This window comes from Salvelinus namaycush, chromosome 33, assembly GCF_016432855.1.
Source record: "Salvelinus namaycush isolate Seneca chromosome 33, SaNama_1.0, whole genome shotgun sequence".
In the NCBI taxonomy this organism is placed as follows: domain Eukaryota; kingdom Metazoa; phylum Chordata; class Actinopteri; order Salmoniformes; family Salmonidae; genus Salvelinus; species Salvelinus namaycush.
Genome location: NC_052339.1, coordinates 10,784,824 through 10,812,644, shown reverse-complemented (window position 1 = coordinate 10,812,644; position 27,821 = coordinate 10,784,824). Strand labels below are relative to the sequence as shown.

The 27,821-nt window shown below is 42.4% G+C and overlaps 1 protein-coding gene across 1 annotated transcript in view; it reads right to left on the bottom strand.

Moving 5' to 3' along the window:
- Nucleotides 1-27,821, bottom strand: part of LOC120027745 (enhancer of polycomb homolog 1-like) — a 48,348-nt gene that overhangs the window by 12,019 nt on the left and 8,508 nt on the right. The window contains exons 2-10 of the mRNA XM_038972751.1: nt 23,950-24,109; nt 22,983-23,128; nt 19,314-19,520; nt 18,947-19,095; nt 17,123-17,279; nt 15,753-15,911; nt 15,367-15,456; nt 14,905-15,053; nt 11,242-11,657 (exon numbers count right to left, since the gene is read on the bottom strand). Of these exons, the coding sequence (XP_038828679.1) occupies nt 11,242-11,657; nt 14,905-15,053; nt 15,367-15,456; nt 15,753-15,911; nt 17,123-17,279; nt 18,947-19,095; nt 19,314-19,520; nt 22,983-23,128; nt 23,950-24,109 (1,633 nt within the window). The remainder of the gene's footprint in view (nt 1-11,241; nt 11,658-14,904; nt 15,054-15,366; nt 15,457-15,752; nt 15,912-17,122; nt 17,280-18,946; nt 19,096-19,313; nt 19,521-22,982; nt 23,129-23,949; nt 24,110-27,821) is intronic.

Below are 27,821 nucleotides of genomic sequence, written 5' to 3'. Positions count from 1 at the left end.
GAGATTAATAAAGTATGAGGTCATTTTTTTAATTGAGTTTTTGTATGTTTAGGTGATTGATAATAAACATTAATATTTTAAATAAAACAGTCATTAACGATCTAAAATGAAATGACTGAAACATTGTACATTTGAAATGGAGTGCAGTGTCATTTGCAGTCTGTCTTTTGGGACCCTGTCACATCCATAATGCAGAATGTCACATCCATAACAACATTTACCTCTAGAGTTATTATGAATTGTTGAGGTATGTAGCACTCCAATTCGGAATGAGAACGGAGTTTTTCAAATAAAGAAATGTAAACGCATTTATGGTTGGTTAAGATGGGACCCACAAGTGCACTTTGAGAGCCTACGCAATAATTATTCAAGATACTGGTGATTTCTTGGTTATTTGAGGTACACTGCATTTTCAGATGACAACAAAAGTATGATGAAGTTTGGTAAAGAAATCTTTAATATATAAACACATATTATCCACAGCGTCACATCCATAACGGTCAATTTTCCTCTCTGAAGTGTGTGTATGTATGTAACAATTTTTATATTTTCATCATTGGTTTCTGTGTAGTCAATCCTTACTTTCAAAGTGGCTATTAATATTTTACCCTAAGACTGAGATTGACTTTTGCTGATGTGTCCATTGTCCCTAAAATGCCTGTCCATTTCCGTCATATCCATAACGAACGTTTTGTTGTTGCATTACTGTGGTATTATTTAGAATTGTGTCTACACTTCCCCTTTAGGGTTCTACAAATATAAAAACATTAACATTTTAATTTATGCTTGATAAGGAAATTCTGAGAGACATTCTGTTTCTCATTGTGTGTGCAAATGTCATATCCATAACACTAAAATTGCCCTAAACCTAAGGTTACGGTGATGCACAAGGCTGTGCTGAACCCCTGTAAAGGCCCATGTTTGAGCTCACAGACAAGAGGTTTACCTCAAAGCCCAAGTCAAGAGATTATCAATCCACATCCTACACTTAGCCAGCCGCTGTGGTTTGGGTCAACACATCTTTTCAGATTCCAGGTGTGGTTTGAGAATCAAGTAACCTCTTATCGGGCCACTCTCTACACTGGGTCAAACCTTTGACCGAGCCTATAAAAATACCTCCTTCAGAAAGATAACTTATCAGGAGATGAACTGGGCTTAGCTATGAACTAGCTCCTATGGTTATCCTTTTGATCTAAACAAAACAGGTGTGACAGCCAGAACGTAGGCTACTCGTTCACAATATACACTTAGCGACATCAAAAGTTGACTAAGTGAACATAAACATACACACCAGTGCCCACAGAAGCACGTGCATGGCAAAATATGCCTCCCCAAAATGGTGATGCAGTTCAACGTGTGGCCTAGCTAACCGCAAGGGGGTATGAAAGGAAAACACACCGATATGGCTGTCCCCGACAAAAAAAATAATTATTGGTCGACCAAGAGTCATCTAAACTGGTCAACATGTTTTAAACATGTATTTTCCCATATACAGATGCTTGAATAAAATAAACTATTTGTAGGCTACTGAGCTTGCCTGATGCACTAAGCAATTCAATTAAAAATGACAAGTGACTTAAGAGGGAGGCAGAGATCAATATAGCAAAGTCAATAGGCTACGTTGAGGAACTAATGTCATTCTCAATGGATTTTAAAAACAGACTTTGTTTACTTGCTGTTTGAGGCAAAGAAAAAATTACTTTGAGAAGCTCCACAGTGGTGGTGAGTTAAGACAATCAGAAATAGTATCAGATTCCCAAATGGGCACATTTATATGAGGCCAGGTAGCCTAGGCCTATTTCTATGTGTAATCAGGTGAGTGTCCTTACTCAAGATTGAAAGGAGCGCTCCAAACAAATGAATTAATAAATTGACAACTTGTAAATCGAATGAAATAAACCAAAACTTTCACAAGTGTAGCCTAGGTTGTGTGCTCTGCAAACAACAAGTCCACTCCAACAATGACAACAGTAAGCCTGCAATAATAATAATAATAATAATAAATTGAATGCATTAACAGAAATTATGGTAATTAATGGTAAATGTACTACTGGTGATACGGGTGTGCCATCCCCGCGGCCTCCGCAATGGATTAGTCCACTGAGACAGGTCATGTGTGTCATGCATTTAAAAAAAAATATTTGTAATTATTCGACAATAAAAAATGTCAGTTGACCAACAACCAAACAATTGACCAGTCGACTAAACGGGGTCAGCCCTACACACCAAGGTTAGCTTTCTGACATCAAACATAATTCTAAAACGTAAAAATTACTATAAAGTATAGAGCTCACCAGCTTGTAGTCCTAAAATCATAAATTAGTTAGCATTTTCTACTTCTGGTTTGTTTGCTATGCGAAAAATGTATGGGGGTTTTGGGATCAACGCTGCAAATAATTTAGGAAATCTGTTCTTTCCCACACAAAAAAAGACGTGATCCTGTCAATGTATGAAATTATTATTATTTTCAAATAAAATCTATTTTTTGGGCTTAGTTGTGGTAAATTTGCAGTCTACAAATTATTATAATTATCTGCTCCATCAAAAAAAATCATCACGTGTAAGGAAAATCAGTAAATTTAAATAAATAAATTAGGCCCTAATCTATGGACTTCACATGACTGGGAATAGAGATATGCATCTGTTGGTCACAGATATCTTTTTTTTTTTAAAAGGTAGGGGCTTGGATCAGAAAACCAGTCAGTATATGGTGTGACCACCATTTGCCTCATGCAGCACGACATATCTCCTTTGTATTGAGTTGATCCGGCTGTTAGTTGTGCCCTGTGGAATGTTGTCCCACTGGCTGGAACATGCTGTCGTACACGTCAATCCAGAGCATCCCAAACAGGCTTAATAGGTGATCTGTCTGGTGAGTATGCAGGCCATGGAAGATCTGGGACATTTTCAGCTTACAGGAATTGTGTACAGATCCTTAAGACAAGGGGCCGTGCATTATCATGCTGAAACATGAGGTGATGGCGGCGGATGAATGGCACGACAATGGGCCCCAGGACCTTGTCATGTTCTCTCTGTGCATTCAAATTGCCATCGATAAAATGCAATTGTGCTCGTTGTCCGTAGTTTATGCCGGAGCATAGCATATTCCCACAATCACCAAGGGGCACTCTGTTCTAGAGGTCGACCGATTAATCGGAATGGCCGATTAATTAGGGCCGATTGCAAGGTTTCATAACAAATCGGAAATTGGTCATTTTGGATGCCAATTTAGCAGTTTTTTTTTTTTTTTTTTTTACACCTTTATTTAACTAGGCAAGTCAGTTAAGAACACATTCTTATTTTCAATGACTGCCTAGGAACGGTGGGTTAACTGCCTTGTTCAGGGGCAGAAAGACAGATTTTTACCTTGTCAGCTCAGGGATTCAATCTTGCAACCTTACGGTTAACTAGTCCAACGCTCTAACCACCTGCCTCACGAGGAGCCCGCCTGTTAAGCGAATGCAGTAAGAAGCCAAGGTACGTTGCTAGCTAGCATTAAACTGATCTTATAAAAAACAATCAATCATAATCACTAGTTATAACTACACATGGTTGATGATATTACTAGTTTATCTAGCGTGTCCTGCATTGCATATAATCGATGCAGTGCGCATTCGCGAAAAAGGATTGTTGTTGCTCCAACGTGTACCTAACCATAAACATCAATGCCTTTCTTAAAATCAATACACAGAAGTATATATTTTTTTAAACCTGCATATTTAGCTAAAAGAAATCTAGGTTAGCAGGCAATATTAACCAGGTGAAATTGTGACATTTCTCTTGCGTTCATTGCACGCAGAGTCAGGGTATATGCAACAGTTTGGGCCGCCTGGCTCATTGCGAACTAATTTGCCAGAATTTTACGTAATTATGACATAACATTGAAGGTTGTGCAATGTAACAGGAATATTTAGACTTATGGATGCCACCCATTATATAAAATATGGAACCGTTTCGTATTTCACTGAAAGAATAAACGTTTAGTTTCCGGATTCGACCATATTAATGATCTAAGGCTCGTATTTCTGTGTGTTATGTTATAATTAAGTCTATGATTTGATAGAGCAGTCTGAGCGATGGTAGGCACCAGCAGGCTCGTAAGAACTCATTCAAACAGCAGTTTCGTGCGTTTTGCCAGCAGCTCTTCGCAATGCTTCAAGCATTGTGCTGTTTATGACTTCAAGCCTATCAACTCCCGAGATTAGGCTGGTGTAACCGATGTGAAATGGCTAGCTAGTTAGCAGGGTGCACACTAATAGCGTTTCAAACGTCACTCGCTCTGAGACTTGAAGTAGTTGTTCCCCTTGCTCTGCATGGGTAACGCTGCTTCGAGGGTAGCTGTTGTCGATGTGTTCCTGGTTCGAGCCCAGGTAGCGGTGAGGAGAGGGATGGAAGCTATACTGTTACACTGGCAATACTAAAGTGCCTATAAGAACATCCAATAGTCAAAGGTATATGAAATACAAATGGTATAGAGAGAAATAGTCCTATAATTCCTATAATAACTACAACCTAAAACTTCTTACCTGGGAATATTGAAGACTCATGTTAAAAGGAACCACCAGCTTTCATATGTTCTCATGTTCTGAGAAAGGAACTTAACTTCTTGCCACTATAGGGGGTGCTGTTTCGCATTAGCATAATTTGCTCTACAGATTAAACTGCCTAGTACTCAATTCTTGCTCGTACAATATGCATATTATTGTTATTATTGGATAGAAAACACTCTCTAGTTTCTATAGCCGTTTGAATTATGTCTCTGAGTGGAACAGAACTCATTCTACAGCACTTTTCCTGATATGGAGTGAGATTTCAGAAATCTTGGCCTCTGGTCCCAGGTCAGTTTTAAAGTCCCTGTGAATCCTATGAGGATACAAACACTGCCCACGCCTTCCTCTAGATGTCAGTAAGAGGTGACAATTTGAATGGAGTCGATTGCGCAATCAGGGCCTGTATAAAAGGCCAAAGACCGGATGTACCGTTCTTTTGCTCCCTGCGCCTGACGCACGATGGACGTCGGACCTGCTCTCTTTCCAAGCTGTTGTTTAGCCAGTAATATATCGCCGGTCATGTTTTTACTCGTTATAGGTGTTAAAAACATCATAAGGTAGTTAATTTAAACCGTTTTATAGCAATTTATATCCGTTTAGTGCGATTTTGAGGCATTGCTTTGTGATGCACTTTGAAGCGCCGGGCACGTTTCGGGGTCCCGGTCGAACGTTAGTGGGCATTTCGACGGACAAGAGGACATCTTTCGACCAAAAGAAGATTAGACCCAAGAAAGGATACATTGCCCAAGATTCTGATGGAAGATCACCTCATAGTAAGAAATATTTAAGATGATAAATCGTTGTTCTGTCGAAAAATGTTAAACGCATATTCCGCCATTTTTTTTGGTATAGCTTCGCTTGGCGAACCCTGTATTGCACAGTAAGGATAATTTTAGAAATGTAATTCAGCGATTGCATTAAGAACTAATTTGTCTTTCGATAGCTGTCCAACTTATATTTTTTTAGTCAAGTTTATGAATAGTTATCCATGAGACAAGATCACTGTGAAAGATGGCGCCCGACATTTTCAGGCCAGTTTTGCTAGTATTGTCATTGTATAACCACGTTTTTTTGTGGCTAAATATGCACATTTTCGAACAAACTCTATATGTATGTTGTAATATGATGTTACAGGAGTGTCATCGGAAGAATTCTGAGAAGGTTAGTGAAAAAATTAATATATTTTGGCGATGATAACGTTATCGCTCTCTTTGGCTTGAATCAATGCTCGGGTAACGTTTGCACATGTGGTATGCTAATATAACGATTTATTGTGTTTTCGCTGTAAAACACTTAGAACATCTGAAATATTGTCTGAATTCACAAGATCTGTGTCTTTCCATTGCTGTGAGCTGTGTATTTTTAAGAAATGTTTTATGATTAGTAATTAGGTAATTCTCGTTGCTCTCTGTATTTATTCTAGTCGAGTTGTGATGGTGGGTGCAATTGTAAACTATGATTTCTACCAGAAATATGCACATTTTTCTAACAAAACCTATCCTATACAATAAATATGTTATCAGACTGTCATCTGATGAGGTTTTTTCTTGGTTAGTGGCTATCAATATCTTTATTTGGCCGAATTGGTGATAGCACCTGATGGAGTAAGAAACTGATGGAGTTAGAAAAGTGGTGTCTTTTGCTAAGGTGGTTAGCTAATTGATTTACATATTTTGTCTTCCCTGTAAAACATTTTAAAAATCTGAAATGGTGGCTTTATTCACAAGATCTGTATCTTTCATTTGGTGTCTTGGACTTGTGATTTAATGATATTTAGATGCTACTATTTAATTGTGACGCTATGCTAGCGATGCTAATCAGTGTGGGGGGGGGGGGGGGGGGTGATCCCGGATCCGGGGTTGAGAGGCGGTAAAAGTTAAACGTTAGCTTTCTTACATGGCACATATTGCACTTTTACTTTCTTCTCCAACACTTTGTTTTTGCATTATTTAAACCAAATTGAACATGTTTCATTATTTATTTGAGGCTAAATTGATTGTATTGATGTTAAGTGATATTAAGTTAAAATAAGTGTTCATTCAGTATTGTTGTAATTGTCATTATTACAAATACATTTTTAAAAATGGTCCGATTAATCGGTATCGGCGTTGAAAAGAAGGTCGACGACATCCGATCCTCGTTTGCTAAGTCAAACGACACCGCTGGTTCTGCTCACACTGCCCTACCCTGTGCTCTGACCTCTTTCTCCCCTCTCTCTCCAGATGAAATCTCGCGTCTTGTGACGGCCGGCCGCCCAACAACCTGCCCGCTTGACCCTATCCCCTCCTCTCTTCTCCAGACCATCTCCGGAGACCTTCTCCCTTACCTCACCTCGCTCATCAACTCATCCTTGACCGCTGGCTACGTCCCTTCCGTCTTCAAGAGAGCGAGAGTTGCACCCCTTCTGAAAAAACCTACACTCGATCCCTCCGATGTCAACTACAGACCAGTATCCCTTCTTTCTTTTCTCTCCAAAACTCTTGAACGTGCCATCCTTGGCCAGCTCTCCTGCTATCTCTCTCAGAATGACCTTCTTGATCCAAATCAGTCAGGTTTCAAGACTAGTCATTCAACTGAGACTGCTCTTCTCTGTATCACGGAGGCGCTCCGCACTGCTAAAGCTAACTCTCTCTCCTCTGCTCTCATCCTTCTAGACCTATCGGCTGCCTTCGATACTGTGAACCATCAGATCCTCCTCTCCACCCTCTCCGAGTTGGGCATCTCCGGCGCGGCCCACGCTTGGATTGCGTCCTACCTGACAGGTCGCTCCTACCAGGTGGCGTGGCGAGAATCTGTCTCCTCACCACGCGCTCTCACCACTGGTGTCCCCCAGGGCTCTGTTCTAGGCCCTCTCCTATTCTCGCTATACACCAAGTCACTTGGCTCTGTCATGACCTCACATGGGTCTCTCCTATCATTGCTATGCAGACGACACACAATTAATCTTCTCCTTTCCCCCTTCTGATGACCAGGTGGCGAATCGCATCTCTGCATGTCTGGCAGACATATCAGTGTGGATGACGGATCACCACCTCAAGCTGAACCTCGGCAAGACGGAGCTGCTCTTCCTCCCGGGGAAGGACTGCCCGTTCCATGATCTCGCCATCACGGTTGACAACTCCATTGTGTCCTCCTCCCAGAGCGCTAAGAACCTTGGCGTGATCCTGGACAACACCCTGTCGTTCTCAACTAACATCAAGGCGGTGGCCCGTTCCTGTAGGTTCATGCTCTACAACATCCGCAGAGTACGACCCTGCCTCACACAGGAAGCGGCGCAGGTCCTAATCCAGGCACTTGTCATCTCCCGTCTGGATTACTGCAACTCGCTGTTGGCTGGGCTCCCTGCCTGTGCCATTAAACCCCTACAACTCATCCAGAACGCCGCAGCCCGTGTGGTGTTCAACCTTCCCAAGTTCTCTCACGTCACCCCGCTCCTCCGCTCTCTCCACTGGCTTCCAGTTGAAGCTCGCATCCGCTACAAGACCATGGTGCTTGCCTACGGAGCTGTGAGGGGAACGGCAACTCAGTACCTTCAGGCTCTGATCAGGCCCTACACCCAAACAAGGGCACTGCGTTCATCCACCTCTGGCCTGCTCGCCTCCCTACCACTGAGGAAGTACAGTTCCCGCTCAGCCCAGTCAAAACTGTTCGCTGCTCTGGCACCCCAATGGTGGAACAAACTCCCTCACGACGCCAGGACAGCGGAGTCAATCACCACCTTCCGGAGACACCTGAAACCCCACCTCTTTAAGGAATACCTAGGATAGGATAAAGCAATCCTTCTGACCCCCCCCCCTTAAAAGATTTAGATGCACTATTGTAAAGTGGCTGTTCCACTGGATGTCATAAGGTGAATGCACCAATTTGTAAGTCGCTCTGGATAAGAGCGTCTGCTAAATGACTTAAATGTTGAAAAATCATAATCGGTCGACCTCTACTCTGTTCACAACCTTGACATCAGCAAACCGCTTGCCAACACAAAGCCATACACACTGCCAGGTACAGTTGAAACCGGGATTCATCCATGAAGAGCACACTTCTCCAGCGTGTCAGTGGCCATCGAAGATGAGCATTTGCCCACTGAAGTCAGTTATGACGCCAAACTGCAGTCAGGTCAAGACCCTGGTGAGGACAACGAGCACGCAGATGAGCTTCCCTGAGACGGTTTCTGACAGTGTGCAGAAATTCTTTGGATGTGCAACCCCCCTGTTTCATCAGCTGTCCGGTTGGCTGGTCTCAGACAATCCCGCAGGTGAAAAAGCCGGATGTGAAGGTCCACGTTACACATGGTCTGCTGTTGTGACCTAATGCCAAATTATCTAAAACGATGTTGGAAGCCGCACATGGAAGAGAAACGAACATTACATTTTCTGGCAACCGGTCTGGTGGACATTCTTGCATGCCAATTGCACACTTCCTCAAAACCGTTGACATCTGTGGCATTGTGTTGCATCACAAAACTGCACATTTTAGAGTGGCCTTTTACTGTCAACAGCACAAAGTGAACCTGTAAAATGATGATGCTGTTTAATCAGCTTCTTGATATGCCACACCTCAGGTGGATGGATTATTTTATTTCAGCTCATGAAACATGGTACTAACATTTTACATGTTGGGTTTATATTTTTGATCAGTGTAGTTGCTAATATCATTAAGTTAACAAGACCGTCGTGAATTATGAAGCCTTTAAATGATTGTTCTGAATAAATAAATGCTAAAAAATGCACAAAAAGTGATGCTATCTGTTGATGATTTCATAGAACAAAACGTATAACATGCAAACGTCATCGGATGTGATGTGTGCGAGCGGTGCAAAATAGATTTACACATACATGTTATTCAATCATCTCACCCAGACCGCAAGCACGAAAATAGAACTTTGATGTATTTGAAACGCTCCACAAGTACCTTCCTTATTGGATATCAGGATGCTTGAAAGAAAAACGAGAGAATAATAAAAGATAACTAAAAACAAACTAGGTTTACCTTTATCTGTGGATTAATTATCAGAGAAGAAAAACACACAATTTTGTATGACTCTGGGTCAAAATTCTACAAAGATCCATCTAAAATGACAATATGTATGTCATGTAAAATAACAACCCCAATGTTCATCTCCCAGGACAACAGCAACAGCTAGCTAGCTAAATGTCCATGAATGTGTCCTGTGTTTTGACCTGCCACAAAATCTATCATTGATTCACAGTTGAGTTTGGTATTTTAACCTGTGTGTCATGATCGCGTCTGGAGGGATAGACAAAATCAACATGAGCCGGTGTAGTCAGCATGTAAGATCTCCTAAGCCTGTGTTTAACACAGACCTTATTTTCAGCATTTATCCAAAAACCGCAGTACTTTCCCCATAGGCTTTGGCCAACGATGCCATGGCGGAGTTAGCCTCCACTATTGCCTACAAAAAGACACCATTACTATTGCTCTCCATATTCCAGTCTTCAGACACCATAGCATGAAGGATAGGACTATCAAGGCTAAACTCGAACAAGCCAAGACTCTAGCTTGAGATACTGCTCGTCATATAGGTAAGCCTGACAGTGTTTAGCATGCAGCAGACTCATCTCTACGGCCATTGGCCCTCTTCTGAATCTAATTATACGACACCATTTCTAATTGACTCCCTGAGCCGGGAGAACAGGAATTAATGTACTCTTATAAGGAAGCAGCGTATGAATACAGAATGTTCATTTGGTTTACAGCCAGAAAAGGCGTCGCTTTCTGAAGGAGAAAAATAAACCATTAAATACCTAATCAGGATCAGATACAGAATAGCTAAACAGTGAGCCTTGAAAAATGCATATTTATCTCTCCTTCGCACCCTCCCCCTTGCAGGCACACGCAGGCACATACACTAAACAATGGTAGCTCACAATTTCATGCATGGAGACATTTCCCAATTACACCCCTCCCCACATACCACACACACACACACTCACTCAAAGCCTGCTCAATTCTCTCATTCTGATTCACACTAAACCTTTATAGCTCTGCCAGAACAGAAAAACTGTCTTTTCAAGAAATAATGCTCCTGTGACTAGGTCAAAACAAACGCCTCCTCTCTTCTCCCTGCCAAACACTTATCTATTTATCCGATTTCTAAAGAGAATACCTGTCCTCAAGAGCGTCAACATAGTGCCCTAAAGCAAGGGGGTGGAATACTACATCCCAAATGACACCCTATTCCCTTTATAGTGCATTACTTTTTTTTTTATATACCAGAGCCCTATGGGCCATGGGTCCATATCCACAAAGCATCTCAGAGTAGGAGTGCTGATCTAGGATCAGGTCCCCCCTTTTAACTATCATTTAAATGTCAAAAATTATCCCAGGGACAGCACTCCTACTCGTAGATTCTTTGTGAATACGGGCCAGGTCAAAACTTAAGTAATGCATTATATAGGGAATAAGGTGCTATGTGGAACACAGAAGAGCAGATATTCCTCCGCCACTGGGCTGGGGTACATTACATTCAGGACTCTGAGGCACAGCAAACTCTTAACAAACCAGTACTCAGAAACAGCACATACTATGCCTATATCTGCATTGTATATTGCCCGTAAAGCAAAGTGGTAAGTGACAAACAAACACCCTTCAGTACTCTCAAGCAGGACTTGGCAGGTTACCCACAATACCTGAATTCTAGCGTAAACCACAAAGCAGGAGGAGCACAACTCACCGGTGACGGGTGTAGCTCCTGGGCCAGTGCGGGGTAGGGCGTTAGCTCCACTCCCCAAGAGCCTGCTCTGTCCCAAGGACGTACTCCGGGTAAATCCTCTAAATCCTCTGTAGCGTGAGATGTCACCTCCACCCAGGGGGTGATGGGATAGCGTCCGCGGCCTAAAGTGCCTCCAGCGGCCCGACTTAATGTTCAACAGAATCTCACTGAGGTCCACAGATGACGAAGAGGGGTGGTGGTTGTTGGGAGCATTGGTTCGGTCCGAGGTATTGGTGTCTGAGGTACTGGCAGGCGCTGCACTGCGGAGAGGAGAGCTTGTGGGAGGAGATGAGGCTTGAAGTGGTTCGGTCTCGGGGTCCGAGTCCAGGCTGTGGAAAACATTGTCCAGATCTGTGTGCGCTCTGTCCAGCAAAACTCTGAAACAGAACCAGAGAGACTCGTTACAATCACAGCAACGATAACACCCAGACTGAGTCCCATATGGCACCCTATTCATTATATAGTGCACTGCTTTTGAAGGCTCTGGTCAAAAGTAGAGCATTATATAGGGAACACATGCCGTGGTCAAAAGTATATAGAGAGAACAGGGTTCCATTTGGGACGCATCCACAGACTCCTGTTTACACAACATGAAGTCGTGGATTCACGGAGCTACCTTTACCCGAGACGGGACCAAAAATTCTAAATGATGTCACAGGTAGGGCTGTGTCGGTCATGAAATTTAGTCAGACGGTGATTTGTCAAGCAAATAACTGTCGGTCCCACGGTAATAGACCAGTAATTAACATAAACACATTTAGCATCTCCTGGTTTCCACACATGGTCTGCATCAGTGGTTGGAAGTCTGTTGGAACCTCTACATTTAAAAAAAAGTATAATAAATACATGTAATATAGCCTACACCTTCACAATTAATCCATTATTTATTTTAGACGGGTCTAAAGAAGCATGATTTGAAGAAAATTATTTCAGAAGAACATAGAATACTCTGAGTCCTTAAGTCCTAATGTGGATACACCAAATGGCTGTGGGCTAGACTAGTTCATTTAGCAGACAAGATTTGTTTAGAATTCCGTGGCAATATTTAATATTATTTTATAGTATGAAGAAAACAATTGAACAAAGCTTAATAAAATAAAAATTAAATGTTTTTGATGGATGGCGCTAAATACAGGAAAATTCTTGAGGGAAACCTGTTTCAGTCTTCCAGAGATTTGAGACTGGGACGGAGGTTACCTTCCAGCAGGACAATGACCTTAAGCATACTGCTAAAGCAACACCCGAGTGGTTTAAGGGGAAACATTTAAATGTCTTGGAATGGCCTAGTCAAAGCCCAGACCTCAATCCAATTGAGAATCTGTGGTATGACGTAAAGATTTCTGTACACCACCGGAGCCCATCCAACTTGAATGAGCTGGAGCAGTTTTGGCTTGAAGAATGGGCAAAAATCCCAGTGGCTAGATGTGCCAAGCTTATAGAGACATACCCCAAGAGACTTGCAGCTGTAATTGCTGCAAAAGGTGACTCTTCAAAGTATTGACGTTGGGGGGGGGGGGGGGGGGGGGGGGGAATAGTTATCCACGCTCAAATTCTGTTTGAGTCTAATTTCTTGCTTTTTTCACAATTAAAAATATCTTGCATCTTCAAAGTGGTAGGCATGTTTTATTTTACACCCTTGTAAAGCAAAATAAATGTGCTTAATTGTAAGAAGTTATTTGATAATTTTAGTTGTGATACAAATCTTATTAAAACATATAAGCCTAGACTACATGCGGTGTGCGACTGATTTCAAAAAGTCGCGGGAAAAGGCCGTTTCTGGGTATCATTCACAAGTGATAATATTTAATTCACAAGTGATAGGCTAATATTGTCACCCATCAGACTATTCTTGATTCAATCTTGTCTTTACATATACAAAATAATATGTGTGTGAAATTTGTTTTGATTTAGAATGTCTCGAAACAGGGGCAGTGGGAAAAAAATACATGTCACCTATGCACTTAAATAAAGAATGGAGAACGCTTTCATGCCAGCCAGGTAGGCTATACTCCTGTTGTAAAAATAAACAATGTGCTTAATATTAGGAAAATTGAGAAATAAATATAGTAGGCGTAGGCCTAGTCCATAGAAAGCTGATGGGATCCTCCTCTTTTTAGTAGTGGCCATTACTGTTTTCTCACGCAATTGCATAGCCTATAGAAATGTTGAGCAACATGAGCTCTCATGAAGTGTTTGATTCCATTTTCATTTGCATTTATGTCAGAGTGATTAGAGGGACAATAGAGTGTGGAGTAGCAGGCAGTTAGCAAGTTTGGTAGGCTACTAATGACCATCAGCAGTATCAGAGCTTGGAGAAGCCTAACTACCGTGACTAAACGGACACGTGGAATTTGACCGCCTTCATGACTCATAACCATAACGTAATACGGTCACCGCAACAGCCCTAGTAACAGGTCTTGGTCAGATCTGATGGTCACGGGTATGTGTAATTTTAACTGACTTGTACGGAAAGGCCTGTATAGATCCGAACGAGACTGCTGCAGTAGTTTATGCTCCTGCCCTTGCTTTTCACGAGTGGCACATGTAGCTTGTTTACCAATCTTAAGTCATCAAAGCGGCAATAGACAGGTTGACTGACAATGTTACGAAAATCATGCGCACGCATCTATGTGGCCGGAAGGTGTGCGTTATTATTCGTAACGGTCAAATAGCGAGCAACAATGACAAGAAGCTGCCATGTAGGGAATCACTTCAGCTTGTTGTATTTTGTTAATGATACCTTGTTTTGAGGTGTTTTGACTGATGCCATGTCTATGCTAATATGGCTCAAATGTACTAGCTAGCTAACCAACAACTGTAACAATGTATTTGAGAGACAAGAAGTGCCAATTGTGCAAATGTATCTATGTTTTCAATAAACTATCTACTGTAGGGCGAGTCGGCTTGGTTGGTTGCATCTCTCTCTCCCTCCCTCCCCATGTCACTCGCTCACACACACTGAGTAAACACAGCACTGTCCCTGCTAGAGCGGTACCTCTCTCTACCTCGCGCTTTATCAGCTCTGTTTAATAAAGTAGCTTAAAAATATATCATTTTCTGCTGTTTCCCTCAGATCGGACCGGGTCAGGATCCATTCAGGTCTCGACGTACCGGGTCTAGTTATTCTTGGGTGGGTTGGGAATTAAAAAAACATTTTTTACGCATATTGGGTCCGGATGGGAAAGCCCCAGGTCCATTTCGGAACAGCCAAACTTTTCAGACCGATGAAGACCTCAAATTCAGAGCCTGGGGCAGGTGGAATATGCATGATAAAATGTTGCAGCTGTAATTGCATGTCACACTATGAGAGTATTATAGTTCTAGCCTTCCTAAAAGACCTGATAGTTGTTTCCAATCTGTGTGCACGTGTTGCAGTGAGTGTGTCAGAAACTGTCGCCACTTGCCAACTTAATCTCCTCAATGACATCCAGCACAGAAATAGGATCCCCTGTCAAATGAACAGCTACTACAACAGGCAAGTAGAGCCTCAAGGCGAGATTTGGGATGTGTCCCAAATGGCACCCCATTTCCTATTGACCAGAGCCCAAAAGTAGTGAGCTACATAGGGAATAGGGTGCCATTTGGGTCACAGCCCTAGGCAGCAGTAAGGGCGTCTGAACTCACCTGCCCCCTCTGCCCGTGCGTCGCCTTGCCAACCCTACACAGCGCCGGGGCACCGTCAGGGACGTGAGGCAGTAGCGGAAGCGAGGGTCGCCCAAACCACCCCCAGAGGGGCTGACCCACGGCCAGTTACCACTCTGGTCCAGACGAGACTGAGGGAGGGAGAGAGGGACAGAGAGAGAGAGAGCGCAAGGGAGATGGCGAGATGGAATGGGGGAGAGAGAGAGCAATAGAGAGAAGAAAATAGAAAAAGGGTGAAGAGAGAGGGGAGGGAGGAGAGGGAAAAGAGAGACAAAGCAGGAAGGCTCCGTCAGTAAGGCGTTGATGTGGTCAGCAGAGCATGGAAGAGAAAAAAGCGGCAGCCCTGGCTGTGTGTGTGTGTGTGTGTGGCTGGCCGAAAGAGCAGCGTATGGGCTATAAATAGAGCAGCGGAGTCACAGGAGCGCAGGCAGCTACTCTACTCACAGCGTAGTACTGACAGCCGGCCTTCCTCCGGAACGCAAAGCAGCCATCTGGGTCATTCTCCTCCTCTGCCTCCGAGGAACCTGAATGGATCTAAACAAACACGAGGGGGGGGTGAGTTACGATAAGAGCCAGAGACAATAACAATGGGGCTGGCTACTTAGACAACAGCCATGATTGCAATCACATATCCAACTGCTACTACAACTACAACAAATAGACCGATACTAAACATTATTACCATCATTATCTGCACCCCAAATGGCACCCTATTTCCTATACAGATGCACTACTTCTGACCAGGGCCCATGAAGTGGTGCACTAAATAGGAAATAGGGTACCATTTAGAACGCAAACATCACCACCACCGGCGTTATTTATGAGTTTACCTGTGAGAAGGGTTCGTCGTCAGAGCTGGGGAAGTCATACTGGTTGAGGTCCTTGGGGTTGAACACAGAGGGGCCAGAGTGTTGGGGTGCAGAGAGAGGAGGGATCTTAGGCTTCTTCTCGTACTTCCTCTTCGTTCTGACCACCTCCGTCTTCTCCGGCTGGAAGGAGGAGAACCAGAAAAGGAAAACTGTTAAACAGCTGTCTACATTAAAGGGATTCAGAGCGTGGCCTAGGTTGGTCTAGCGGTCGAAGCCGCTGCCTCCAGATCACAGACACAGCTGCAGCATGGGTTTGAATCCGTCCCACTGCTATTTTAACACACTCCATGTCCATATATCCTCTCTACCTCTGTCCTATTCAATAAATGAACAAACATATATAGCAAGTCCTATGAAGGATAGAGGCTGTGCTACAAAAAGGTATTCCGAGCCCTGTAGCATTTCATATGGAGGTGGTGCCATTCAGAAACAGAACAGTGAGTCATTGGTATGCAGATGAGAGGCGAGGCACGGAGGCATGCACCAGATGCTTCTGCCCAGACAGATTGTGCCGCTCCCTGAAGACAGGACCCCCCCCCCCCCCCCCCCCCCCTCCAACCACAACACACTCCACCCCTCCCTGCCTACCCAAAGAGCAGACCCCACCCCTCACTGACTGAACACACTCCTCCATACCACTAGTAGAGGTTAGTGAACTGAACTCTCATTCAACCCAAGGCCCCAGAGGGAAGAGGTAGGGGGGTAAGGCTACAGTACGGGGGGGGGCATCCGTTAAATCAATGGAAGGAATGAAAGCAAGGTGGGGGTGTGGACTAGGAGTGTGGAGGGACACAGTTACATCAATAGATGAGTGTGGGGATAAACAATAGGAGAGTCACTCATCGCCCAGTTGGTTGATTGACTGCTCAATAGTCATAATGAGAAGGGTCTGTGTCCCCAATGGCACCCTTAGTAGTGCTAGCTAAATAAGTCACGAGAGCTGTAGCATGATTTACTACAGTACCCATAATGCTCTGTGTAACATATCCGGTGTTATCTTAGTAAAGACGTTCTCGAAGCTACCATAATGGTGTCCCATCTCCTTATCAATACAACACCTAATTACCTCAACTAACCTGTACCCCGGCACATTGACTCGGTACCGGTACCCCCTGTATATAACCTTGTTATTGTTATGTAAATGTATTGTGTAACTTTTAGATTGGATTTTTTATTTTACTTTTGTTTATTTAGTAAACATTTTATTAACTCTATTTCTTGAGCTGCATTGTTGGTTAAGGGCTTGTAAGTAAGCATTTCACGGTAAGGTCTACAACTGTTGTATTCAGCGTATGTGACAAATAAAATGTGATTTGATATGTGTTTCTTACTTTAGTTTTGTACTCCTTCATGTCCATGTGGTCTTGGTGGCGGTACTGGTTGCTGTTGGAGAGGGGAATGATGGGTATCGTGTAGACAGGCTTTACCAGAGCCCTCTGGGCCAGGGCCTCTGCCATAACTTCACTCCCGTAGTCAGGCATGCCGTTTCTAGTGAGAACACAGAGGAAGAGGGGGTGAGGGTTATTGGAGAAATACCCTTTTAGGTCAAAACGTTGCACAATTAAACTGCAGGAGCATTCAGCAGTGTGCAAGTAGGCCTAACCATATGTCTTTCATAAGTACTTTTTGTACTTTGCACAGGCAAGTTACTGGATGTGAGCAGGCTACACCATTTCTAAAATCAGAGAAAATACTCCGAAAAGTAGTGAAGGAAGTTGGCCACCTGGATCTCTGCTATACAAGGGCAAAACATCTTCCATCATAGAACAATACGCCAATCCAACTGTGTGAGTAAAAATAAAAGCATCAGGATGCAGACGCTAGCGCAGGGCAGGCTGATAACAGGCGGAAATTGAAATGTCACTACAAATCAAAAGTACTCAAGGAAAGAAGGAAAATCTAAACTCGCAGTGACATCTACTTTCAGATGGAATCTATCCCATTCTGATATGTCATGTTTGGAAATGCGATTCCCAAATGGCAACCTGCATTGTGCACTACTTTTGATCAGGGCCATAGGGCCCTGGTCAAAAGTAGTGCACTTTGCAGGGAATAGGGTGCTATTGGGACAGAAGGTGCCCCACAAGAGAATAGCAAGCCCCAAAAAAACTAATTAAGAGTAATTAAGAGATATAAATGCAACTAACCAACAATAAGCCCAGCTTATTCTATACTGACAAAACCAATTTTTTTATGGCCAGTGAATTGAGTGAAAGTGAATGAGCTCATTGCTTTGACCTTACTGCACAAATAAGGTGAATTCTAATTGATAATGCATGCAAAAAAGAGCACTGAATGATGCCCCCAATTAACATGAGCAACAAAGCCTGACTACATAAAAAAAATACAGAGCCTTGGTCTACTCTGCTAATACCCATCATATAGGATTCGTCCCAAATGGCACTCTTCCCTATATCAGGGTTCCCCAACTGGCAGCCCGCAGGTGATATTATTTGGCACCCCAAGTTTGTTCAGCAAAAGACATGACAAAAAAAACTGCAAATCAGCTCCAAGTGATTTTAATTTTGGAAATTATTCCCACACATAAAAAGTATTCCCACACATAAAATAGATGTGTGATCGTAGATAAATGTAAGCAAGGTTTGAAATGATTAAGTTGTAGTCAAATATTATATCCGTTTGGGCTTCTTGCTGTCAATTTTCAGTCCACCAATTATTTGTAATTATGTTCCGGCCCCCTGACCATCCACTCACAAAAGAAAATCGACCTGCAGCTGAATTTAGTTGATGATCACTGCCCTATTATAGTGCACAACTTTTGACCAGGGCCCATAGTGTACTATATAGGGAATAGGGTGCAATTTGGGATACATCCTCAGCCTGCCCTGACAACCCAAGGAGCCTCCTTTGGCAAACAAACAGCAGGTTTAAAATCAACCAGACAGGCTACTACCCAAGTCACAGAACCAAAATGGCAGGTGTGTAATCAGCCTGAAAACTAACAGCTGCAGACAGTCATTAACCTGCAATCACGGAGAAAGCAACTGTTTTCTTTGATTTGGGGGACCAATAATTTATACCCACAGCAAATAGCATTCTAAAGCCTAGATAGTAACTGAGACAAATAAAGTTGTTCAAGGTCCAAAACCCAGCGAGAAACCAGAGATAAAACAAGCTTTGAAGGGCTTTCTCACCTCTTCTCTACGATCTCCAGGGTGAGGTGTAGCAGCTCCCGCTTGCTCTTCTCCCTCCTCTTGATCATCTCCAGGATGGTGACGGCTCGGCTCAGGTCCCTCCGCAGCTTCAGCATCTTCTCATACCCAGCCTCGTCGTTCTTACGGTTCTAAAGATCGATTTATGGAGGCACATGTAAGTAAACAAGATTCTCTCTTTACTATTCTTTGTAGGCCAGTTTCCTGGACCCAGATTTCTGGAACTAAAATGTATGCCCAATGCAGGCCCTAGGAAACTAGCTCTAGGTTACAACTAAATCCAGAATTGTGTCTGGGTGATGGCTGGGTCTTTAAAGACCCTGTCGTGGGAACTGGCCTCCAGCCTCACCTTTCTGGTCTGCATCTTCTCGGTCCTCCTGCGGAAGGCCACGTAGGGGTCTGAGGTGCTGGATCCGTCTCTCTTCTCCTGCTTCACAGTGGGAATGAGCGAGCCACTCTTACAGTTTTTTCGCTTCCTCGTCCAGTAGTCAAACACCTCCTTGATCAGCTCGTCATCCTCCTTCAGCAGCAGCTTGGCCTCCTGCAGGCTCACCAGCTGAGGAGAAGAGGCAACACACATTTAGTCACACTGTTCTTTCTAGTACTCAATAAAGCACCTAGACTAATCATGAACACCTACAGCCGACAAAAGTGCTTCCCAAACTTCTCCTTAAAAGTACCCCTAGCCATTCCACTTATTTGACCAAATAGGCAGAACGGCTTGGGGTACACAAGAAGAGGTTTGAGAAACACTGTCCTATGTCCTAACACTGGCCTAAGAAATGCCTTGAACATTGTGGTGTGGTTAACTTCTTATGGCTGGGGGCAGTGTTGAGTAGCTTGGATGAATAAGGTGCCCAGAGTAAACTGCCTGCTACTCAGTCCCAGAAGCGAAGATATGCATTAGTAGATTTGGATAGAAAACACTCTGCAGTTTTTAAAACTTTTGAATGATGTCTGTGAGTATAACAGAACTCATATGGCAGGCAAAAACCTGAGAAAAAATCCAACCAGGACGTGGGAAATCTGAAGTTTGTAGGTTTGCCTATCCAATATACAGTGTCTTTTGGGTCATATTGCACGTCCTAAGGCTTCCACTAGATGTCAACAGTCTTTAGAACCTTGTTTGATGCTTCTACTGTGAGAGAATGAGAGCTCTTTGAGTCAGGTGTCTGGTCACGCGCGCACCCGTGAAAGCGACCTGCGTTCCATCGCATTTCTGAGGAATTCTCCGGTTGAAACATCATTGAAGATTTATGTTAAAAACATCCTAAAGATAGATTCTATACATCGTTTGACATGTTTCTACGAACTGTAATGGAATTTTTTGACTTTTCGTCTGACCTGCGCGTCATCAATTTGGATTTTGGAACTAAACGCGAACAAAAAGGAGGTATTTGGAAATAAATTAACGACGTTATCGAACAAAACAAACATTTATTGTGGAACTGGGATTCCTGGGAGTGCATTCTGATGAAGATCATCAAAGGTAAGTGAATATTTATAATACTATTTCTGACTTCTGTTGGCTCCACAACATGGCGGATATCTGTATGGCTTGTTTGGGCTCTGAGCGCTGTACTCAGATTATAGCATGGTGCGCTTTTCCTGTAATAAAAAAAAAAATCTGACACAGCGGTTGCATTAACTTCTTATGGCTGCAAGGGGCAGTATTGAGTAGCCAGTTAAATCGTGCCCATTTCAAACAGCCTCGTACTCAATTCTTGCTCGTACAATATGCATATTATTATTACTATTGGATAGAAAACACTCTCTAGTTTCTAAAACCGTTTGAATTATTTCTCTGAGTGAAACAGAACTCATTCTGCAGCACATTTCCTGACCAGGAAGTGGAATGTCAGAAATCGATGCTCTGTTCAACTTCCTGCCTATACATGGGCATGATACGTAAGAGTCTACGTACACTTCATACACCTTCCCCTGGTTGTCAAGAGGCGGTGAGAGAAGACATTTCGTGTTTATCTTGGTCTGAGGTGGAATTAAAGCTCTTTGTATGACGTGACCGTCCATTTCCTGTTTCTGGAGCACGCGAAAGGGGACATGGATTTGCCTTCTGTTTAGCTGTCGTTATGGACGACTAACATCTCCGGTTTAGATTTTATTTGATACATGTGACCATATCATCGTAAAGTATGTTTTTTCAATATAGTTTAATCAGATTATTGAAATTTTTTCGGGAGTTTTGCCGTGTTCCGTTCTCTGACTTTGTTGACGTTGGAGAGATCCGTGCCACTTGGCAAGTGTGCGTGCTAAATCGAGAGGGAAAATGAACGTTCTGAATCCAAACAACGACTGTTCTTGACAAAGGACACCTTGTCCAACATTCTGACGGAAGATCACCAAAAGTAAGAAACATTTTATGATGCTAATTCATATATCTGTCGTGCATGTGAATTAGTCGTGGGCGCCCAACTTTGGGGTACTCAGCTATACCAAAGCTGGATGTCGTAATGAAGTTATTTTTTAGAATTCTAACACTGCGATTTCATTAAGAACTAATGGATCTATCATTTCCTATACAACATGTATTTTTTACTTATGTTTATGAATAGCTATTTGGTCAGAATATGTGTGTCAGAAAACGTGTCAGAAAATCATCGTTGCTGTTTAGACGTTGTGGGAAAAAGATGCTACGTTAGCACAATGTGTAACCACTGATTTCAGCTCTAAATATGCACATTTTCGAACAAAACATAAGTGTATGTATAACCTGATGTTATAGGACTGTCATCTGATGAAGAAAATCAAGGTTAGTCAAAAATTATATATCTTTTGCTTGTTTGCTACGATCGCTAACTTTTGCTAATGGGAAATTGCTTGTGTTTTTGGCTATTGTGGTACGCTAATATAACGCTCTATTGTGTTTTTGCTTTAAAACACTTGATAAATCGGAAATATTGTCTGGAATCACAAGATGCCTGTCTTTCAATTGCTGTACACTATGTATTTTTCAGAAATGTTTTATGATGAGTAATTAGGTATTTGACGTTGGTGTCTGTAAATATTATGGCTGCTTTCGGTGCAATTTCTGATTGTAGCTGCAATGTAAACTATGATTTATACCTGAAATATGCACATTTTTCTAACAAAACATATGCTATACAATAAATATGTTATCAGACTGTCATCTGATGAAGTTGTTTCTTGGTTAGTGGCTATTTATATCTTTATTTGGTCGAATTTGTGATAGCTACTGATGGAGTAAGGAAAAGTGGTGTCTTTTGCTAACGTGGTTAGCTAATAGATTTACATATTGTGTCTTCCCTGTAAAACATTTTAAAAATCGGACATGTTGGCTTGATTCACAAGATGTGTACCTTTCATATGCTGTATTGGACTTGTTAATGTGTGAAAGTTAAATATTTAAAAAAAAAATCTTTTGAATTTCGCGCCCTGCACTTTGAGCTGGCTGTTGTCATAAGTGTACCGACGTCGGGCTTGCACGCCAAACAGGTTAAGGAGAAGTTTATCTAAAGTTCCATGTTTAATTCTTGTATCTTTTATCAATGTTTATGATGAGTATTTCTGTAAATTGATGCGGCTCTGCAAAATCACCGGATGTTTTGGAGGCGAAACATTACTGAACATAACGCGCCAATGTAAACTAAGATTTTTGGATATAAATATGAACTTTATCGAACAAAACATACATGTATTGTGTAACATGAAGTCCTATGAGTGTCATCTGTTGAAGATCAAAGGTTAGTGATTCATTTTATCTCTATTTCTGCTTTTTGTGACTCTGGCTGTGTTTTTCTGTGACTAGGTACTGACCTAACATAATCGTTTGGGGTGCTTTCGTCATAAAGCCTTTTTGAAATTGGACACTGTGGTGGGATTAACAACAAGTTTATCTTTAAAATGGTGTAAAATACTTGTATGTTTGGGGAATTTTAATTATGAGATTTCTGTTGTTTGAATTTGGCGCCCTGCAGTTTCACTGGCTGTTGTCAAGTTGATCCCGTTAACGGGCTCTCAGCCATAAGAATTAAAGTACCTGTGTGCCACTGCCTTTCTCCAGCCGGTCAATCATCTCCTCAAATTGCAGAGAGGTGATCTCCATCTTCTTCTTCAGCTTATTCACAAACGCCTCGTCCTCTGAATCCAGGTCGTAGTCCGGCTGCTCTGTATCCAAACTGAAAGCTGTGATAGAGAACACGGGTTGAAGTAAGAAATAACGCCAACAACACTTTGCAGTACTTTTAGAGTGCTTGCCAAATGGCACCCTATATAGTGCACTACCTTTGACCAGAGAGCTAAGGGACCTGGTCAAAAGTAGTGTACTTTATAGTGAATAGGTGTTACAGAAAGATGATAAATGGGAATTCTGATAAAAACACATCTCTATTTTTTGCCCACAATCAGCAGCGTAATGCTGCCAACTCCAGAAATACGCTAAGCTTGCAAAAAGCCTGCCATCCCTTTGCATATCTGGTTCTATATGAAAGTCCTTTAAAAAAAACAGTGCAGACAGGAGTGTTTGTAAACTGGGGCTGAGAGGGGGTCCCCTGGGCTTACTGAGTATTCAGACAGACAGTGTCCCACTCTCCCCCCGCCGCAGCCTGTGTGATTGTGTGTGGTGTGTGAGTGAGTGAGCTCAAATGCTTTCAGACAGCAGAACACGTCTGAGATCACACTGCTGCTATTAGAGACACCCCAGGGGCTGACACAATCACTTAAACATACCTCAGACAGAGCACACACACGCAGCAGCATGAACACACAAACAAACTGCAGTATGCGTACACACACACACACACACACACACACACACACGAAAACCAGCAGACACACCAGGCACACTCAAGACAAGAAAAACAAACATCTGCCGACTGACTGCAGACAGATAGAGCTAACAGACAGAGGCAGACAGACACACAGGCGCGGCAGACACACAGGCGCGGCAGACAGACACACAGGAGAAAGACAGACACACAGGCTACATGAATAGTAATAGTCCTCACGCTGTATGTGAATGAGCTGCTTTGGCATCTTGAAGTCCCCGGGGTAGAGGGACTCATAGTAGGCGATGTTGCTCCCTGCTTCGGGGACGGGGATGACCATGTTGTCCCGTTTCTCCCCGTACACCTGCTGTGCAGAGATGGCCCGCTGGAGATGGTGCTCCTGTGGGGGAGGAATATAACAAAGGAAAGGTCATAGATTCAGTCATTAGGCCTACATCATCAACAACAGTGCTTTGGTGAGATGCAATGACATACACAAGGAAAACATTAAAACGAGGTTAGACTGGAGGCCAGCTACATTAACAAAGCAACATCATCGCTTCGGTGAAATGTAAACCACATAACACACTGACTAACACCTTTAAAAACAGGAGTTTGCGCCCTTATGTGAAAGGTTCAACCATGAAGCAGTCTCACTGTGTAGCAGGGCTCTACACTGACCCTTGAGTCGTATTTTGCGACCATTTGACTTGGCTGTGCGAGTAAAAACATTTATTGGTCGCATCATTGCAAGTTACAAATTCTAACTGGTCAACACACCTAAAACGTCCTATTTTTTGGGAGGCTAGAAGCATGATTTGGTTAAACGGTACACCTTAAGTAAAGTGCATTGATTCCTGCTATGAAAGTGCCTGACTTGCCCATTTTACCAAGGTTAACTATTCAGCAAAAAAATATATAGTTACAAATTCTGGAGCCCTATGTTGACAGTAACCTATAGCAACAATAGCCTTATTGTCAACCCAGAATGCATGACCATCACTGGTTTATGTTGCACATCAAAATTACTTCATGCATTCCTGCTTTGATTAACATTTTATTTATTATACCATCTCCGTAGTCTATTTTATTTTAAGCACTGTGGCTACTAGGGGTGTGAAAGTTTAAACGGGATCATTAACATTAATAAAAATGTTTTGTTCTTTTTCCCACAATTAAAAAAGCCTGTATTGCCTGTATCGATTACCCTTTTCAGACATAATTGAATGTGGCCCCTTGAAAGCTCTTCGGCGACAGCATGTTGCCTGTTAGGGTAGACTACACTACGGCTTTTTAAAAAGCTCACAAAACCCTCTCTGGAGATATAAACGGGCATTTTACTAGTCTGTAAAGGAATGCAGCAGAAGCGAGACTAACATCCATCACTAGGTGACCTAAACTTGAGCTGTTGCATGTAGCTTGCCTGCATAGCAGACCACTCTCTACTAAAAAAAAGTACTTTAAAGTTTGTTAAATACCATGTCTTACCAAGATATTTAATAGAAAGAAAACATTAGCTACTCTACCATAAAAATCAGCATTAAAAAAAAGCAGCACATCAACCAACAACGTACACTGCTGTCAGGGAAACGATACCGAACATTCTATGCAGAGCAGAATTGTACTGTCTTAAAAAGGTAGGGACGCTTCTGACGCGGCACTTTTTTCCTACGCCTAAAAAATGTTAGCAATTGTCGCTATCGACATATTACTGTAGCTGCGTTGTCTCTGTAAAGGGTTGTGGTAGATACAACTCCATTGCACAGGCCCTAGCGGTTACATACATGTAATAGAACACTTATTCTGCATTGTGAATTGACATGTAAGTATATATTTTTTTTAATGTTTGCGATTTAAAGGAACCAGCCCCCCCAAGAAACGGCTGTTTAAACGTTATGTAAAATTTCAATTTGTCACATCCCTAGTGGCTACTAATTTATTCTATTGCGTTACGACGTGACAATTTTGGTGCCACCAAATCATAGGCTAGTGCCAATTGAAAAAGTTAGTGGCAGGGGAAAACCGTTAGTCTGGAGCCTGGAGTGTAAGCTAAACCTTGTGTTACACAATCCGATCCTTAGGCCATTCCAAATAGGCTAACAATGTTATAACCCCGGCTCCATCTAGCAGTAGGTCCAGTGTCCCCATCTGAAGTCACATCCAAAGTACTCATCCAGTTTTAATTCACATTGCAGGTTTCTAAAACATGCTTCAAACAGTTCTACATTAATGTGGACGCTGCCATGATTACGGATAATCCTGAAAGAATCGTGAATAATGATGAGTGAGAAAGTTAGAGGCATTTATATCATATCCCCAGAAAGGCTAAGCTCCCGTTATTGTAATAGTGAGAGGTTAACATGTCTCAGGGGTATGATACTTGTGCGTCTAACTTTCTCACTCATTCACGATTCATTCAGAACTATCAGTAATCATGGTAGCATCCACATTAATGTAGACGTGTTTCGAAACATATTCTATTTACAATAAAAGGGGTTCCAAAATTACAATTTCTATTGTGCACAAAATAATCTGAAACCATCAAAACAAACTGCAAAAAGCATCCAACAAGTTTGTAGAGTCACAAGCTTGATATAATCATTGCGTACTAGGAATATGGGACCAAATACTAAACTTGACTACTTTAATACACATAAGTGAATTTGTCCCAATACTTTTGGTTCCCTAAAATGGAGGGGCCTATGTACAAAAAGTGCTGTAATTTCTAAACGGTCACCCGATATGGACGAAAATACCCACAAATTTAAGATGAATCTGCACTTTCACCTCAGTCATGGTATCATTTCAAATCATAAGTGCTGGAGTAGAGCCAAAACAACAACAAATGTGTCACTGTCCCAATACTTTGAGCTCACTGTATGTGTTGCAATTTAGCAATTAGGATTTGTTATCTGTAATGGTTATGATAGATTAGGCATTGTTACACACTGTTGGCATAGACTTAGATAATTGCGCACATATTTTTCCAATGGGGGCCTTGTGTTCTAAAACTAGATTTCTTTCTCCATTCGAGTACTCTATTTTTATGCCCAGCCCTAGAATTCACGAGCAATTATCCAAATAAACCATATCATATCAATAAAAAATAAACTACCATCACAATATGTCCTATTGACTCACTCTAGCCTTTACATACCAACATGCATCCCACTGCTGGCTTGCCTCTCTCTGAAGCTAAGCAGCGTTGGTCCTGGTTGGTCCCTGGATGAGAGACCAAATGCTGTTGGAAGTGGTGTTGGAGGGCCAGTAGAAGGCACTCTTTCATCTGGTCTAAAACATATATCCAAAATGTCCCAGGGCAGTGATTGGGGACATTGGCCCGTGTATGGTGCCGTCTTTCGGATGGGACGTAAAACGTGTTTCCTGACTCTCTGTGGTCACTAAAGATCCTTTATCGTACAGAGTAGGGGTGTCCTGGCTCAATTCTCAAATCTGACCATGGCCATCTACTAATCCCTAGCTTCCAATTGGCTGATTCATCCCCCCTGTAACTATACCCCATGTCGTTGCTGTAAATGACAATGTATTCTCAGTTAATTTACCTGGTCAAATCAAAGGGATGAAGAGAGCAGATGGGCTATTCAAGCAAACTGTGACTGCCTGTGCTCTGGTTAACTATGATAACATTTCACACCGAGTAGGCATGTCCAATTCACAGGGGAAAGCCATCACCGAGAGCTTACATAACAACCATAGGGATTGACATTAGGCGCTCAAGGGCACTTGCCCATTGTTTTTAATTGCCCGAAGATTATAATCTGGCAACCAGGCTAGATTAATGTCACTCACTAGACCAAATGTTTATATGGTTTAGCACATGGTGTGGTCAATTTCCTTAACAGTTTAGACAGAGGAAGCAGAATCAACAAGATGTGTCTAACAGTTAGCCTAAACAATTCTCTTCAATACATGAATTGGCAAGGTTCCAACCAACAGGACAGAGCAACATTACCTTCAAGAGGTAACGTAGCACCACCATCAATGCACATCATTTAGGCTAGCCAAGTGACATACCAATGATTCAGCAACAAACGGCCTTCTGCTTGCTGCCAAAACCAATTAATGTTGTTAATCTCTTAGAACAAATGATG